Below are 17,530 nucleotides of genomic sequence, written 5' to 3'. Positions count from 1 at the left end.
CGCTAGCCTTAAACCTACAAAACTATCCAAGTGCCTTGACTGCTATAAAAAACAAAGAGCAAGAAGAATTATTTGACAGCTCAGCCTCGTGCCCGGATGCTGAAGTGTTACTGAAGCCTTTCACTCCGCGTTTAACTCCCTCTGCTGCTAAACAGAAAACCCTGGCAGCAGCCACAAGCATTAAGTAAACGGGCAGCTATTCTCTGCCAGCAGCTGGGAGAAACTTCCTTCTCTCCCCACTCTGCACGTAAAGAAAACCCCACAATAGTACTTGTGGTAATGCTGCTCGCCAGATTTTCAACCGACAGGCTCTTGAGGAAAGCCTCCAGGTATGAAGTCTGTTCCTAAGGACCCTCTTCAAGTGGATGACATTTGACTTCGGGAACGTACAGCTCATCTCCTTGAGGTAAGGTTCGCTTTGTTTTCAGTACAGAGAAAGGAGTACAAAGGAAAAGAAAGAAAAGACACATTTACTGTGACCTAGGAAAAACAGAGCTGAATAATTTCGATCAATATTTTGATTTCTCTGACAAAAGCCACAATCAGCGTTGACATAAACAACGGGTTAGCAAGCCTGGGGGGGCAGAAGTGGTAAATCAAACCAGAGTTTCAAGACACTTATCTTTCCATCACAACAATTGCCACCAATGACAGTAATTTACATGGCTAATAGGCAGTATTATGTTTACAAAATCATTCTTTGGAAGGAGGATCTAAACAATTTTCACCAACCCAGCCAAGGAGCTGGTATTGGATCAGATGCTGGGTTTCCTCTTCTCCTTTTATCTTCTATGTGTATTTTGCCAAGATGCCTTGCTATGCAACACACAGTGCCTTCACAAGCACACACAAACCTGTGGAGCGTACGATCTCCTACAATAACCCGAATTCTCTAACTGCAGGGCCGCCTGAGCCTCTACAGCAGGGGAAAATACCTATCAAGCAGGAAATAACGGAGTCAAGCCAGCAGCCCCAGTTCCTCCACCCCATGCCACATTTCTTATCCCACTGCTGAAGATAACCTCAAACGAGCCCCAACACCTCCTACACAAGCCTTATCTCCCATACAGTGACAAGTGCCATCCCAACACCACAGGCTAAACCTCTGAACATCAGCCTGAACATCTGCTGATTCTCTGCCCTCCCTAACCCTCTGTCTTTTGTTGTTGTTGTTGGTTTTGGTCACAAAAAGCTCCACATCTCCTTCTTACAAGCTCTCTCAAGGCTTTGCCAGGAGTCAAGCAGGAAAGTGGAACTGGTAGGGCACAGAAATGGGCTGCAACTGGCCCCATCCCTCTGGGTCAACATGATTAAGAGGACTATGCATATCATCCTTTTAAAACAGCACTGATATTGCCAGGAAGGTAAGAGCACGTCACATCAGCACTACAAGGAGCACACTGGAGTTTTTCACTAGACCATTTCCAAGAAAAGAGACCAAAAAAGGGACAAGGATTTCCAAAAGAACATAGAAACTTTCTCAGTTGCAATAACAAACAGAAAAAAAAATAAATCAGTGAACACTTGACTAGTTTTCTTTTAATATCAGGCACAATTCCACTTTCATCTCGAAAATACACGCACCTGTTCTGCAAATTGTATCCAACTAGCTAGCTGAGAGACACAGAGAAGACAGTCTTGCATGTGCAAAACTTCATGTAATTTTAGAGCCTGTAAGCACTGCTGATGCTTTTGAAAAAGATCTATCGCAGTCCCGAGTGCATGAACAGCCAGGTTTTGCCAAAACCCTCAGTGTATTCACACAATACATAGTGGGAAATCCATCCCATTAAGTAATGACCTTTTTGGTCACACCAATTAACTTGATCATCTATCGACAATCAATTTAGAAACTATCAAGAATGCACATTTACCAGCACAGACAGTGAAACATAAAACAGGACCTTACTACGTCACCCCAACCCACTGCCAGCCTGACATTGCTTCTTCGTCCCAGGTTTGCTCCACCTCTGCTCCAAATTCTGCCATCCCAGCACCTTTCCCAGGAGCTCCATTTTAACTGTTTAATTTCCCAAACTCTTACATTTAACAAGTTGCTAAGCCATCCCAACTCCAAAGGGAATGTGATTCAAAGACCCAAACAAGAAATGAGGGTAGGGAAGTCAGTCAGAATAAGGGAAAGAGCCAGAGCAGACTGAGCAGAAATGCCATAGATTCACACACTAGGTATTAATTCTCCCACCAATCTGGGCTGAGAAGAACCTCTGGAGATGCTCATATTTCACTAACACACCTTTTATATTAATGTCCTTTCTCAAGAAATCCACATAAGAGATCTTGGAAAAAAAATTAAACATTAAAAAACAAGAAAGCAGAGAATAAACCAGGTTATTCAATAGCTCTGCTGAATTTAATATGGCAGTAATAGGCAACTGTGTTTAAAATGCAGATAAAGATTTTTAAATAATTTCAGAACGTCTGATATGTAAGTTTCAGTGAAATACCGCAATTGCTTACCATAACCACCACCAAGTTTATTTGTTTATTACCCATGGAGGTAACACATGGCATCTGCTAGACTTCTCAGATAAAGCAGGCCCACATCACAACAGCAGGAACAGTGGATTAAGAGCAGGAGAGGACCTGACCCAAAGACACCAAAAGGCATAAGCGACATGAACAAAAACACGTCCAAGGGAGAAAAGACAAGCAAAGTGTCCTGACACCTGCAAACAGGAAAGTGTTAGATACGCTCAAACAAGGCTGATGACAAGCATTTGGGTTCTCCCAGGGAATTTATCTTCCCAGCAGCTGGAACTCCAGCAAGTATTTAACTTCCTGGAAGCAAACACTGACCATCTCTTCCCCTCCCCACAAGGCTCTGTTTCTCCTCAAAAGTAGGAAATTCAATGGTGTTTCAAGGATGACTTCAGCATACCAATGAAAGTCAAGACAAACCAGAAGGAGCAACTCGGTCCTTCCCGCTATGCCTGGTGTGGGGTTTAGCATCTCTAGAAGGGCTCACGAAACACCGCTCAATTCTGCTTTTTATGAAGATGGCAGATTCGGTTTTAACTACTGTGGATCTTCTCACCAAAAAGCTATTCGGTCAGAAAAGCATAAGCAGCACATGGAGGTCAATTGCTCATGGGATTTTAAGAAAAAGAAAGAAGGGTGCTTAAGAGTGATGGTGTTCTTCATATTTTTAGTGTGAAACAGTGTCTACTGCCCAGCTGGAACAAATGGAAAACTGAGGCAGAGACAGCAAGTGACCAACAGAAAGAGTCAATGTCACAGCAGCTCCGAGTCCCGTGTTTGGAAAATGCTTTCCCAAGAAGAAAGGAAAGCAAAACAGCTACCATGTGCTGTGACATGAATGGTGGCGTAACCATAAAACAGCAGCACGTTTTAAAGCACAAAAGACTTAAAAAATAAAGCAAGTGGACACAAAGACTTAAGATTGTGATTTCCTGCATCCTTCTGTCTTGTGACTGGATTACCCTGTCCTACCTGAACAAGGTGCAAGCTCTGTTCAAAGCTCTTCCTGCAGTTGAGGCACTTGAGGTTCCTCCCCCTCCTTCAGTCCCTGCAGAAACTGCATCTCTCTCCTCTGCTTGACCACTTCTTTTCAAAAACTCTGAATTCTCCACATCCACACTAGCTATGACTGGCCAACAGGCCCAAGAGTTACTTGGAAATGAAGAGGGAGATGGACAGACAACCAGACAGCATGACTACGGAAGTCTCTTTTCCATAGAAAACCAGGCTAAAAATACTGCAGACAAGCGATCCAGCTCTTCTCCAGAAAGTAAGCGAATTGCACCAGAGTTGATTTTGGCCCAACGTGCACTTGGCAAATACTGATAACAAGGATTTACCATATCCCCTCTAGTATTACAGCTGACTATAAAACAAACATTTGCTTCCTACAGATAACAAAATGACTATGATCGCTCCGGGTTTGTAAAGTTTAGAGTTTCTGCCATCAACCAAGGCAGGCCTATAATTCTCAGTGTCCAAACATCTCCTACATGTAACAGTGGCCTCAGTTTTCCCTCAGGTACCCACTCACCCCACACAGAGATACGGTTCGGGATGGATTCCAGAAACAAATTACAATCAGATTAAATATTAATTCCCATCTTAATTATATAACCATGACTAGGCTTAATGGCCAGGCAGCCATTTAAACAGGAGAGGAGCATGTAAATCGTGCCAGCAGCATCTCTTATGCTGCAAACACCCAAACTGGTTCACAAGTACCTGGATTTTCCCTAGGAGAACAATCAACCTTTGGGAAGGCAGCTCTAAGGGAGGAAGAGTTCATATTGCCCAGCAAGCAATACGGTATCAGGAGTCACAAACTTGTGAGCCACCCTGCCCTCTGGATAATTGTACACTATGGTGATGAAGATCATATGTGTGCTGAACACTTACTGATGGACTTCATCCTCATTGTTGGATTTTATCCTCTCAGCATCTTCCGACAGAGAGAAGCATGCAGCACCTCTACTTTTGTTTAAAGATGAGCCCTGAGGATCCCGGAGCAGACAACGCAACCAGCCCAGGACCACAGCGGGCACTCAAGCAAGACATTCTATATGCCACGGCAACACCCAGCCCAGCAGCTCCCAAACACAGGTGGCTCTGGTGCCCCCACTGCAGAGAGACCTGTGCCGTACCACAGAGGCTGCCTCTAGCTCCAAATCAGGCTGTGAGCATGCATGCAGGGAGAATCACCTCCCTTCTTCGCCAGGGAAAGGCAGACTGCCAAACATTTTCTTTTTAAATTATTACTTGCGCCACTCTGAAGTGGCTCGCGTACCATCAGCAATACACCCACCCCACATGGGGCCCCCTGCGGCAGATCAAACTTGCCACAGCTGCCAGGAGAAAATCTGCTGCAGGAGTTGGGGAACATCAGAAAATGAGCAGGTTCTGCTTCACTTTGGACTTCAAGGTAGTGAAAGGAAAAGGGACAAAAAAAGAGAGAGAGAAGGAAAAACTAGAGAAAACAAAACCAGAACCAAGCCTGAGTGGTCTCTCCTTCAGCCTCACGCACCAGAACAGAAAACCACCAGCAGAAACATTCCCCACTTCCGAGCAGCTTCTGCCATCAGGGCTCAGAGAGTGGCTGTCGACAGCCACAGCACAACGGCAGCAAGCTCCTGCCCGAGAAACCTGCCCCTGGAAACATGACACAGGCAAACCCTCGCTAACGCTGTGCGCAGGAGTGGCACTGTCAGTACCCCCTGGTTTTGGGGACTGTAAGAAATAACCCTTCCTCGCACCGCTCCATCCGCCTCCTTGCGACCCAGCCCACGGACAACAGGAAACACAGCAACACCACAGTCAACAGGGCAAGCGGATCTGCATGCAGGTGACGTCCTGCGAAGCGCAGGCGACCGGAGCGGCAGACACTGGATCCCCGAACAATGGCAACACCGACTTCCCCAGGCAAAGGCACTAACTGCATGCAGCAAGCTGCGGGGTTATGCCGCCAAGGCAAATGCGACAAGACGGATAAAACAAATCAGAACGAAAGTTAGGTGATGTCAAAAGAGGAAATCTGTTCTATGGCAAGAAGAGTCAACTGCAAATCCAAATGACACTAACCCAGATGGATTTCAGCTGATCCCTCGGACGGAAAGCTCAGCGCACTTCCCACCAACGCATCCCCTCTACAGAGCCCCAAGGAAAGCAACCGGCACAACCTCCCTGCCAGAGCTAACTGAAGAGGGGTTGTTTTGTTCTTGGTTTTCTTAAACCCTCTCCTGCTACTGCAAGGAAAACAGTCTCAAAGTAGGACAGGCAGAAGGCTTTCAAAACAACCTCATCACATCCCCAGCTAGCGTAAACTGGCACGGCTTCCATCAAGTCCACAGAGAGGGGAAGGTTTTCCAGTCTGCTTCTCTCCTAGATATTTCATCCCCAGCAAAGCTTGAACTTTGGATCAAAACACATGGGCTTCGGGTTCAAACGCAGGCTTTCCCAAAACCGTTTCAACCCTCTGCCACATTAATTTCAGATTGAAGTAAGTCTGTGTTTCTCTTTTCAGAATCAAACCCACCTGTTGGAAAGCACATCCGCCTGGTACCAAGCGGCACGTCCTCAGACTGCACGGGCTCACTACCTCCCCACACAGTACAAAGCCCAGTGTTAGAGAACAAACAGGAACAATTTTCACTAGTTGCCTAACTGCTTGCAAAAAAAGCAGAGAAGCCACAGCTTCAGATTCCCGCAAAGCATTTAAAGTTTTCTGGTTGAAGCGGGTTTGAAAAACAACATCCACTCCACCACCACCCTTTTTTCTTTTTTTAGAATCATTGTTCTCCATTACAAACCTCGGGATCCACTTAGCTGTTTGCTCAAATACACAGGAGACGCAGCTCCCACCCGCTTCAGCTTGCTGGTGGGGTCACAGACTGCCATCCATCTAGAAAAACCCACATGCACTGACGACAATGGGCCATTTACATGAACCGTTATTCATTTCTTCGCACAGCCACTGTAATGCTGCACCTATATCGAATGATAACCTACCCCTTACAGGAGCTCACAACATTCCAAAAAGAAAAAAAAACCAACAACACAGTGATCCACGTGCTGGTATTACGCTCTGCCAAACCTGAATGCAACATAAAAAGGAGTAAAAACGTACAACGGCATAGGGACGGCTCCTCCACTGCAACCCCCCGTTAAGAAGGCGCTTTTAAACGGGAACAACTCCAGGGTGCACACATTTTTCAGTGCAGTTCGGCCAGCCAACACTTTCCCAACCCCTTCTTGGGGACGAGGGCAAAAGCTTTTGCAAGATCTCTGTGCGCGCAGGGAACGAACCACACGCCCCGAGGCCCGCAGCTCGAGCGACCCTAGATGCAAACTTCAATGACAAACGCCGAAAGTCGGCAGAGCGTGGTGGGCATTCGTGGACCCCCACGCGTGGAGCCGCCTGCGGAGCTGCTGCAAAGCAGGGGCACGTGGAGCATGGCGATCCCTGGGTCGCTTCCTTGACCCACGGGACATCTGCCCACCCAGCACCCCATGCTGGCGACAGCGGGGCGGGGGTCCCTGCCGGGCACCCGGGCCTGCTCCGGGCCAGCCAAGCGCTTCGTCCCTTCGTCCCCAGGCTGGCCTGGCGCAGAAGCCATCACTCCAGGGGAAGGGGCCGGGGGGGGCTGCTGCTGGCCCGCTCGCCCACCCAGCCCGGCCCTCTGAGGGGGCTCCCTGCGGGGATGCCCTGGGTCAGCCCCAAAAGCTGACCCCCAAGGTGGCACCGTCCCGATATGGGTCGAGGCCACGAGCACGGCCGGTCGCCCAGCTCAGGGGAACGAACAGCAAAAAGCGGCCAGAGGAGAGAAGGGGGTGGGGGGTGGCCACTGAGGGGAGCACGGCCACTGAGGGAGCGGGTTGTTACTGAGGGGGGAGAAACGGCGGGGAGAGGGTCCCGGCCGGGAGCGCATCCCGCGGGGCGCCGGCCGCTGCCCACGGCCGAGCGGGGTGCGGCGCGAAGGCAGGTGGCACCGCAGCCCCCGCGGGCCCCGTGGGCTCGGGGACAGTGACCTTCCCGCCCCCTCCCGCCCTCCTCACCCACCTTGCACAGCCAGGACGGCGAGGGCAGAGAAGCAGAGACAAAGCAGGTCCTCCAGCGCCATGTAAGCCCTGCCGGGCGCCGGGAGCAGGGGCCGCCGCGGCCGCATCTAAGAGGGGAGCGCGCTCTCCCGCCGCCCCACCGCCATCTTGTGCGAGCGCCCCAGCCCCAGCCCCGCGCTGCCCGCCGGCGCCGGGCCCCGCTGCCGGGGGCGGGGGACGGGGCGGCCCTGGCCTGCCGCTGCTCCGCCTTTGTCAGCGGGCTCGCCGCCGAGCCGAGGGGCTGCTCCCGCCCTCCGCCACAGCGGCGGGACCAACAGGTTGCTGCCAGCCCGCGGCGGGGGGGCGGCCCGTGTGCTGAGGGGAGAGCGGGGGGCCGGGCGCCCGCGGCAGGTGCGGGGCTGCTCCGCCGGGCCGGCAGCTCCCCGGCCGGCAGACGGGCGGGTATAAGCATTTTATGTCCTTCTTCATTAATTTTTTCCCCCTTCCCTGTAGTGTTTTGGGGCTTGGGTTTTGGTGGGTTTTTTTCTCCTTTTTTGCCGCAGGTGAGCGTAGAGGACACCGCGCTGCCACCACCCGTGTCCTTCCCCCTCGCGGTGCTGCGGCGGGGGGGGTGTCCCACACACACAGAGACCTCCGCGGCCCCCCCGGCCCGTCAGGGCTGCCCCGACCCCCGCCGCTTTCCGCGCAGCAGCTCGCAGGGCCGCTGCCGGCCCCGGGCTAGCAGCCGTCGGAGGGCTGGTGGCCGCCGGCAGCTGAGGGGAGGAGGGGGGCGCGGCTGCCGGCTTGCGGTGCCGCTGGGGCCGTGTGGAAGCGCAGCTCCTGCAGCTGTATCCCCTTCATCGGGCTTTTCAGGCGTCGAAGCCCAGCCTGTGCCTCTCAGCTGCCTTTAGAGCAAACGGAACAGGCGGCGCAGCCTGCCTCTGCACCCCGTCTGCGGGGATCGGCCGGACCCATCCACCCGCCCAGCCAAGCGGTGGATCGAGGGGGGCGCAGGCCGCAGTCTCCCCGGCCCGGCCGGGTCCCCGGCACACGGTCACGCCGCACCTCCAGGAGCAAAGCCGCAGCTGCGGGGTTAGTCCTGAGGGCAAGTGCCACCGAGGCCTCCTCGGGCAGCCGCGGCAGGTGCCAGCAGAAGGGCAGCCACATCCATGGCGGGTGGGAGCGGGGCTGCTTCGGCCTCCGAAGGGAGAAGAGGCCGGCCGGCGCACCGGGATGTTTTATCGCAGCCACGTGGAATGCAGAGAGGGCTCCAGCTATGTAGAATATGAAAAAAGAAACCTTTTTAATCTAGACCCTCCTATTTATTAGCTTGTATAAAGAACTGTAAATCCTTAAGTGAAACCAGCGGGGCTGCATGGTGTGAAGCGGGTTTCCCATGTGTATGAGTGATGAGACTGTAGGTTGGTACTTGGTGCTATCGGTGCAGAGAAGCCCCAGGAGCCAGCAGCCCCCTGCTCTGCACAGACGTGCCGGGAGGCTTTGCCCAGCATCGGAGCCCCCCCGGCTGGGTGGGCACTCACTGCACACCTCACTGGGAAGGAGGGGGTAACAGGGCCACAGCAAACCCACCTCCCCTATTCCTGCACCATCCATATGCTTATCTCCTTGCAAAAAGAAAAGAGGATAGTAATAGCCGCACTCCCTTCTGTGCTACACCAGCACGGAGCTAAAAATTAACAACCTCTGCAAACCCTTCTTTCTCTCTGGGCCTTTCCCACCTGCTCCTTTCTGCGTGAGGTGGTTTTAAAGGTGCTGTCAAATTGCTTTAACTAGGCTGCAGAGGAATGTCTCCTCATTGTGTCTGCCAGTGGTTTCTTTCAGACACACCCCTTCCCTTTTTTTTCCTCAAATCCCTGACATTTTTCCCTCCCTTTAAGCAAGAAAACCTTTGCCTAAAAGTCAGGCAAGTCTGGCATTATATAAATAATGAAAACTGCTAGTGGTCTGCAAAATGCTGCACATGCTGGCTAACAGCACCTGCCTGTGTTAAGATGTTGACCCAGCTCCCTGCCAACAGGTCAGGGCTAGAAGCAAGCACTAGCTTCAACAGACCCAGGTCTAATTCTCATCTTTGCTTACTGCCTGGTATTACAGTGTTACTTGATTCCTCCATGGCATCTCTTTGCCTTCCTGCATGTCAGTTGAAACAGAAATTAAACCAGCATTTCGACAAACCCAAGCTTGCAACATATATTCCTTGAATATCTGTCCCTAGGGAAAAGAAAAAAAAAAAAAAAAAAGCAAACAGCCCCTGAACTGCGAAAGCGCCAGTAACGTGACCCAGAGCACCAGCTCCTTTCACACGTATGTGTGTATGCTGAGAGAGTAACATCAAGTCCCCACCATCCACCCCTCTCGGCCACATCAGCACACACAAACTGAGCTCACGACAGCCAGCGTTTCCGCAGGGTGACTCCTTCACAACTTCGCTGACATGTGCACTCACAGGAGTGAGTCCTGTGGCTGCAGGGAGGCATTCCTGGTGTCACACCTCCTGGGTAAGCATTAGCTGCTTCAGCCGCCTGCAGAGATGCCCTGTGCTGTGTGAAATGACTTGTGGCACTTACAGAGGAAGAAGAGACACTTTCTAGATTTGGGAAGGATCGCATAACTCCCTGGCTGTGAGTCCGTGAAGAACAAAGCAACAGCAGTCATGCCAACAGAAGGGACATTCCTTCCTCAGATAATGGCATTTCTGCCCCCATACTTATGGCAAGCAAAAGCCCCCATTTATGTGCTGCAGACTCCCCAGTGTTCCTGTCCCTGTTGGCACGGAGTTCTTCTACCTTTCAATAGCTGCAAACCTCTGATACTTTGAGCTGAGAAAGTGTGAATGGCAAAGAGTAGCAGCAGCGAGCGGCAGGTGTTTGTAGTTCAGCCTTTTGTTCCCCCTTCAGGAGACATTATTTCTGTGCTCCAAAAAAACCCTTTTGGTGAGTCAGGTATATGGGCAGTATATCGTACACATCTCTTGGTTTGTATGAGATCCCAGCAATGAAAAAAAGCTCATTAGGGAAATACAGCAAAAAATGGTGTAAATTTATCTAGCTCAGCAGGAGCTTTTCCCACGCAGCCAGGCTGCAGCCCAGGGGGGATCCACGCTTTTGAAAGGTAGATGCAAGAGGCCTTGAAGCACAGCAGCACACGTTACGGAGGTAGCTGAACCAGAATTTCTCCAGGGTCTGAATCCAAACCCACTCTAAGCAGCCCATGTCCACTCCCAGCCGGCAGCTGTAGGATTCAGACTACCAGGATCCAGTTGTGCAAGATACAAAAGAAATGCAGGTAAAGAACAATGCTTGCTCCCAAAAAAGACCCCCTAAAATAAAAGAAACTCAAAGACCAGGGAAAAGCCGTTTCAGAGAGAAAGCAGCGAGGAACAAGCAGATTCACAGCACATTGCGCGTTATTATTTAATAGGCAGCGCAGTCTTGTCCCAGTTCTAGGTTCAGTCTGAATCCTACTGCTGAAAATGCTGCCTGGATGCCTCCCGTGGGCTGGAGTTTGGATCAGTGAGAAGCTGGGGTCGAGTTAGAGCAGTTAAAGCAAATTAAAGAAATGTTAATTTAAAGTTAAGGGAGACAGCAATGTAAAGCAGGATAGCTATTTTAAAAATCACGATGAGCGTGTTCTTATTCCAGATGAAGGTCGCTTTATATTCTCTTAGTTTAATAGTCCACTTCAGGCTGAAGAGGACTGTTTAAATTTGGAATAGGCACTTTCTTTGCAGACTGAGCGTGCACCCCCGCAGACCGCTGATCAGGAACAGCAGTTTGGACACAAATCCCCATGCTGCCAAATCTCCTAGCTCTGAAGTTAGAGCACGTTGAAGCTTTTGTAGATGCAGTTGTTCAAAAGCACTTCTCAGTGAAAGCATCCCCAGGGTTTAGTGCCCTCCAGTTTGTCGGGTATGAGGTGCTGCCCGCAGCTACTCAGCCCCCATCTCGCAGGGGGTCAGTGCCCGAGTCGCCTTTGCGACAGTGCTTAGGTTCTTTCTCTCCCAAGCAGGATTAACATTCCCAGTCTGAAATACAGCCTTGCTCTGGTTTCTGACCACCTCTGGCTCCAGACAGGTCTACAGCACTGAAGTTGACATTTTAGGATGGACTTAAGTTGCTCTAATTACCAGAGGAGTTGGCTGCTCTTTCCTTTGTGACAGCACTAGTGCTTGAATGAGCCCAGAGCTGGACAGAGGAAAGGATGGTGCTGAAAACTTAATTGGCAACAACAATAACAACAGAATCAGTCCCCTGCTACAGCTCCCTGTGCAATCACCCGAGAGTTACTGCCAGCACAAGGAAAGCAATGGGAATATACAGAGGCACAAGGAAGCTTTCAACAGCAGCACAAAGCTGGATCGGCTCAAACTCATTGCAAAACTGCAACCTCAGTCTTCCCAGCAAAAGAGTCTGTCTCCCAAGGACCTTTACCACCAGGACTCGCTTTGTTGCCAGATTTCTTCTGGTCTGGCAGCAACTTCGGCGCTAGAGGGAACGTTGACTTCCAGACGAGAAAAGTGACGGTAGCCTCCTGTTCTGTATGTGCAAGCAATGCCAAACAGGAGCAGCTGGTTGCACATAATAACATGCATTGTGTAAGTGAGCAACACAATAAGCAATTTGCTCGACAACCCAGGGACATCAGGACAATTCTGTATCGCAGAGAAGAAAGAAAAGAGGAAAAAAACATGTGATGACCAAACCCCAAGGGAGCCCCAGTATACTACAGATTCATTTCATTACGCTTGTTCTTATAAATATTTATTACACAGCCTATCTCATCATTCTTCCAGGAATGGGTGTTGTGTTATTGTTATACCCAGGGAGGGCTTTCCCTCTTCCTCTGGTCCTGCTGCAGGCAGTTGGCAGTCGCCAAAGATAGATAGGGAGCAAGAGTGTGACATTAACTGTGGAAAATGCTACTTAAAATGGGGCTCAGGGGCAGATATCGGCAGGTGCATTGTTAGGAGAAAAACGAATGGAAGAGGAAAAGACAGCAAGTAATGAGATTCGGAAGCTTGTATTTAAAATATGTTCACGGCAAAAGGGATTTCTGCATCCAAGGGCCCTGGCCCTACAGGCAAAGCCACGAGTGAGCAGAGACTCTCGCACCCTGCAGAAACCTGCACAGACCCAGGACGGGGGAGTTTGGATTTAGATGAGAGCCAGGCTCACACAGCAGTGAGGCTAAGGTGTGTTCTGAGTATCGACATCATCTGTCTGTCTACACATGGAAAGCTGTCATGTTAAAGTAAGGTAAAAACATTCCAGCCTTTATAAAGCTTTGCAGATAAAACGTGAAGTGGTGGGGGTTTTTGTCTCTTCCATTTGTATTGCTCCCTGAACGTCCCCTGCGCCCTGCTCCTTGCTCTTACTGGTACTTGTCACCCAAGTGAGGCTTTGCAAAATCAAATGCTAATTTGCCTTACAGAGACACACATCGACTGATTCATTATTCGAGACAAGTGACTTGGGTTGGGTTACTGGCAGTCTGATTTAGAAAAACATGCCGAGACAATCCAGGCTGGGTAGATTTTAGATGAAATGAATATGTTTCATTTCATTTAGTCTCCCTTGCCGTCACGTGAGTCTTTTTGGTGCATATTTGTTAACCAGCTTGTTCACTGTCAGCTATAATCAAATAAAGAGCTGCTAGAAACATCCCAATGCGTCATAAAGCAGTCACAAAGAACATCGCTGTCTTGTAAACATGCCTGACTATGAAAAATAATATTTGCTCATAAACAACATCTGTGGACTTCTCCCTACAGCAGTTACCAAGTACCAATAAAAGTTTTGATCCCTAAATAGTCTAAATTTTATATGCTGCTATGGTACCTACTAACTAAGGCTGGTTTTAGGCATAAAGAACACATGTAACTTCAAGGAATACTGCACAGTCGGAGCTGCCTTCACAAACACCCGTCCGGCTCCTTTGTAGTGGGAAATGTGTTCGTGTGCCAAAAATAAGGATCTGTTCTGAAGTTTTATTACATCTGCAGGGCTGGCTGTAAAATGCCACGCTAGAAGCGAAACAGCCGAAGCAGGGAGGCTGCCTGGTGCGTATCATCATGCCACCCTCTTGTGGCTAAGCCCAGAACATAGAGCACTGTGTGCCCGAGGATGCGATGGGAACGGCAGCGGGTTATTTTCGGAGCGCCTCGCTCCACGCTGATGGGCACACCTCGTGTGCAAGCGGCAAGGTCCACCTTTTAGCCTGGTGTCACTGGAAGCTAGCTGAGGAGCAAAAAGCAAGGTTGAGATAAAACCATTTCTGCACTTTGGCAGCTTTGGAATCTGGATCTGATCTAAGGACAAGATTTCATTCCAGTCCAACATTCTGAAGATTTGCAGATGTTCATAGTGGACAGATGTTTGACTTCCATGTCTCTGGCTATTCTCTGCACAGAAACTGGGACCATATACCTGCCTCCTGAGACAGTTTTAGCTATAAAAGTCTGGCCTTCATTGATATTTCATACAGAGAACCTGATGCTTTTATGCATTTCTATTCCTGCATCGAGAACTCCATTGCCCTTTACCTTCCAGAGAGCCCCACAGGGCACCAGAAAGGTGGCTGGGCACCTCTCACATCCCCTGTCTACATAAAGAGTTTTAATGCTGGTGCTCAGAAATGGCCAGTTTGCACCAGAAGGGTGCTGGCTTTCACAGCGTCCTCAGTGCCCTCGTTGTATAATGCCGGCTATTCCCATCCATCAGACAGTTCTGCAAACCTAAATAGATGATGTATTTATTTATGGATTACTGACCACAAGAAAGAGAAGCTTTGCACTATTGTCAACCTTACAGCATTCGGTCTGCTATAAATAATGCATCATTGTTCGGTGTTGGTTTATGGTTTAAGTTCCAATGAGCATCGCAGACCAGCAGACTCAGCAAAGATGAAGGCAGCACAGGGTATTAGTAAGAGAAATAGTACCATCTGACGAAGAGTATTAGAAAAACAAAGCAAAAAATGTAATGTTCTCAGAGTTATTTTAATGTCAACTTCAGCAGCCAAAGAGCTGCTTTTACCTCCAATTGAGAATCACACAAATCTATGATTATCCCCTGATTTTCACTCTGCTTTCTCCCAATTGTGAGCTAATTCGATTTCAGATAAACACTAATTAACACAAGAGGTCATTGCCGTGGCCAGCAGGCACCGTTGCAACGTGGCATTCAAACACACCAAGAGATCAAAAGAGCCTCCGCTGCTTCCTTTGAACTATCCAATTAAAATTTTCACAAATAAAGCTATTGTTTTACATCTGCTTCATCCAGCGGGGAGAGAGGGCAGGGAGCTAAGAGATCATTGCTTCTAATTGGGCTGCTTTCCCTCTTTTCTGACAGTTTTCCTCCGTGTGGGTTTTTCCTCCGAACCCGTAGAAGAAAATGATACCCAGATCATTTGCGATGCAGCTATTGCACTGCAAGGCTACAGCAGGCTGAAAGCAAAGCCATGGGGAATCTGATTTCCCTCTCGTGAGCAAAAAGGGCATCAATGCCTTTCTTGGAAAGTTTGATTGATAGCCCTTAAGAAGGACTCATAAAAATGTGTCTCTCTCTGGCTATTTAGGCAATTCTCTTTAGAAGATGAAGGAGCATATTAGATTAATCCAACTGCTATAATAGCATTATCTCCTGCTTTTAAAGAAAACATATTTTATGGCATCCGTACTCTAATGGAAACAACCTGCGGCTGCACAAACCCTGGGCCAGTGTGTTGCTGCAAAACGGGCTGTGGGCTCCTTGGAAGGGGTTTTCATGCAGCTTCTGGGGAATCAGCGTAAATATTAGACTTGTGCCACCATCCCACGTGGACCACTTGTGGGCAACAGGCAAACCAAGGCTAGGATGGACCACAGGGTCCAAATTCCACTCTTATCCATGGTGGAGCTCACTTAAACTCAGGATTAAGGCAAATTAGCAGGAGCACAGGGAGAAGGCTGCACGGCAGCTGTCTCGGCTGTACAGACAGTGAACATCAATCTTGAGAGCTGTCAGCCCAGAGCCTTCTGGAAAAAACTAGATGGAAACACCGGTCAAGTGTCTGGTGTTATCTGCCTGGCAAAGGTTTAGTGACCCGCGGCACCGGGAAGCAGATGGGTGCAGCCCTGTGGGAGTGCACCACAATGTACATGTTTATGCAGGATATACCTGCAGGAGGGTGCATCAGTCCTCTCCGTAGGTGAGCCACGATGAAATCCCCACTACCACCATCCGCCATCCAGAGACTTCACCAGAGAAGAAATACTCTTGGTGGGAAGGGAATTGCGGGGTGGGTATGTCTCGGATGGGGCACATCAACTAACCTCCATGTGAACCTGCTCTGTTTGCTCATCCTGGTCTGCTCGCTGCCAGTGCCGGGGGAACAGGGCAGCCCCTGCCTGGCAGGGGTCTAGTCCCTTGGGCAGGGAAGAACTGATTAACCGATTATTCACTCCTGGAAAGGAACGTTATCTCCTCTCAGCAGCACTGAAGGGAGAAAAGAAATCAAGACATAGCGGCTGCAAAGGAGATCAGGCTGTGGCTTATGCTCACTGATGGCTTAAACTCACCTTCCGGGGAGTTCATTCATTTGTGCCAAAGGATGAAAGAAGATCTGGACTCCCCAAAACCAGAGCAGCTGCTGTGAGTTTGTGAAGTTCAGCTCCTCGCTTGGCCCTGAAGCTGCGATGAGCTTTGCCTGGCTGCCAGGTCTCAGGGCTGTACCACATTGGCCTTTTGCACTGAGCCCCAGCAAGCAGCCAGTCTTTGTGATATTTAAGAGATGCCTGGCTTTGTAGGTCTGAGCTTCTCACCTTGCATGTTGCACTGGTTTTTGGGTTGCACCTTCTACAGCTCTACTCTCGTACCTTGATTCACCAGCTGAGCTGGCCTGGCCCTCCTGTGACCCTCCTGCTCCCTGTGTTACCTTAAAATGCTCCTTTTCCCTGTGATGTACTCCTGGATGCTGCAAACAGTACATTGCTTGTCCTAGGCTTTAATCAGATTAATTAAGCTGCACTTGTATTAATTTAAATTACAATTATCTGAGGGCTCGGCCAAATCAAGTGATTTATGGGCCATATCAATCTAATTAATACCACCAACTCTTAAAATAAAAACCTAATAAATGAGTTTATTATACAGATGTAAAATTGACTTATTAGCTTTGGGTCTCTAGTGACGTGGCCAATTTGACGGAAGTTTTATGTCCTTGTTGGGAAAAGGTCTTATTCATTTATTTACTTATTTATTATTCCTTCCCACTTGCTGTATTTTTAAAAAGTATCTTCTGCAGGGCAAGGGGAGGGAGAAACACGAGCTTGGTTATCAAAATACTAGCCAAGCCAAGAGGTCCCCAAAGTCTTGCTGTACACAAATTGTGTGGGTTTTATAACTGCAAGTGCCCACAGGAGAATAGTTTATCTGGCTTCTCTGTGTGCCTGGCCTGTGTGCTTACTGTTAAGCACTCTGAAAGAGGAGTTAGCCAGGGAATGGGAAAGGAAAAGGAGTAAGAAGAGAATTAAAAGCTTCTCAGAAGCAAACCTGCAGCAGAGCGTGCCGTTAGCAGGAAGGAGCTGGGCTGGCGTGGAAGGTGCCTCTGTGCTGCTCAGCAAGGTGACTCTGTCAGGCTGAGTGATGGGTGCCATCTGCAGCAGCTGGGAAGCCAAAGTGCCCTAAAATGTCACTTGCACAGGGACGACTTAAAGATGCAAAAGCTTCCCTTTGTTACAGCGGTGTGGGATTTCAAAATTTACTGGGGGGGGGGGGAAATAAAAAAATAAAAAAAAAAGGTGTTTTTCTGCAGAGGAGCCAAATGCCACGGTGAAACTAACTACAGAGAGTACAGGAGGCACCTCCAATCTGCAGCTCAGGTGAAATGAAACGCAGAGCTAAAGGAGGAGGGAGAGCCACGCTCGCCCGTGCCGTCACCCGTCTCCCCAGCCCACTGGCTGCTCCCCCCATCGTCGCCCTTGGCAGCTTGGCTC

At 49.5% G+C, this 17,530-nt stretch overlaps 1 protein-coding gene across 3 annotated transcripts in view; it reads right to left on the bottom strand.

Moving 5' to 3' along the window:
- Positions 1 to 7,761, bottom strand: part of IGDCC4 (immunoglobulin superfamily DCC subclass member 4) — a 101,392-nt gene extending 93,631 nt beyond the window's left edge. For all 3 annotated transcript variants that reach the window (XM_037395246.1, XM_037395248.1, XM_037395247.1), the window contains exon 1: positions 7,556 to 7,761. In XM_037395246.1, coding sequence (XP_037251143.1) covers positions 7,556 to 7,661 — 106 coding nt within the window. In that variant the 5' untranslated portion in view covers positions 7,662 to 7,761. The remainder of the gene's footprint in view (positions 1 to 7,555) is intronic.
- Positions 7,762 to 17,530: the final 9,769 nt, after the last annotated feature.

This window comes from Falco rusticolus, chromosome 7 (genome assembly GCF_015220075.1).
Source record: "Falco rusticolus isolate bFalRus1 chromosome 7, bFalRus1.pri, whole genome shotgun sequence".
NCBI classification, from domain to species: domain Eukaryota; kingdom Metazoa; phylum Chordata; class Aves; order Falconiformes; family Falconidae; genus Falco; species Falco rusticolus.
Note: the sequence above shows the minus strand (reverse complement) of the source record. Positions and strands in the feature narration are given on the sequence as shown.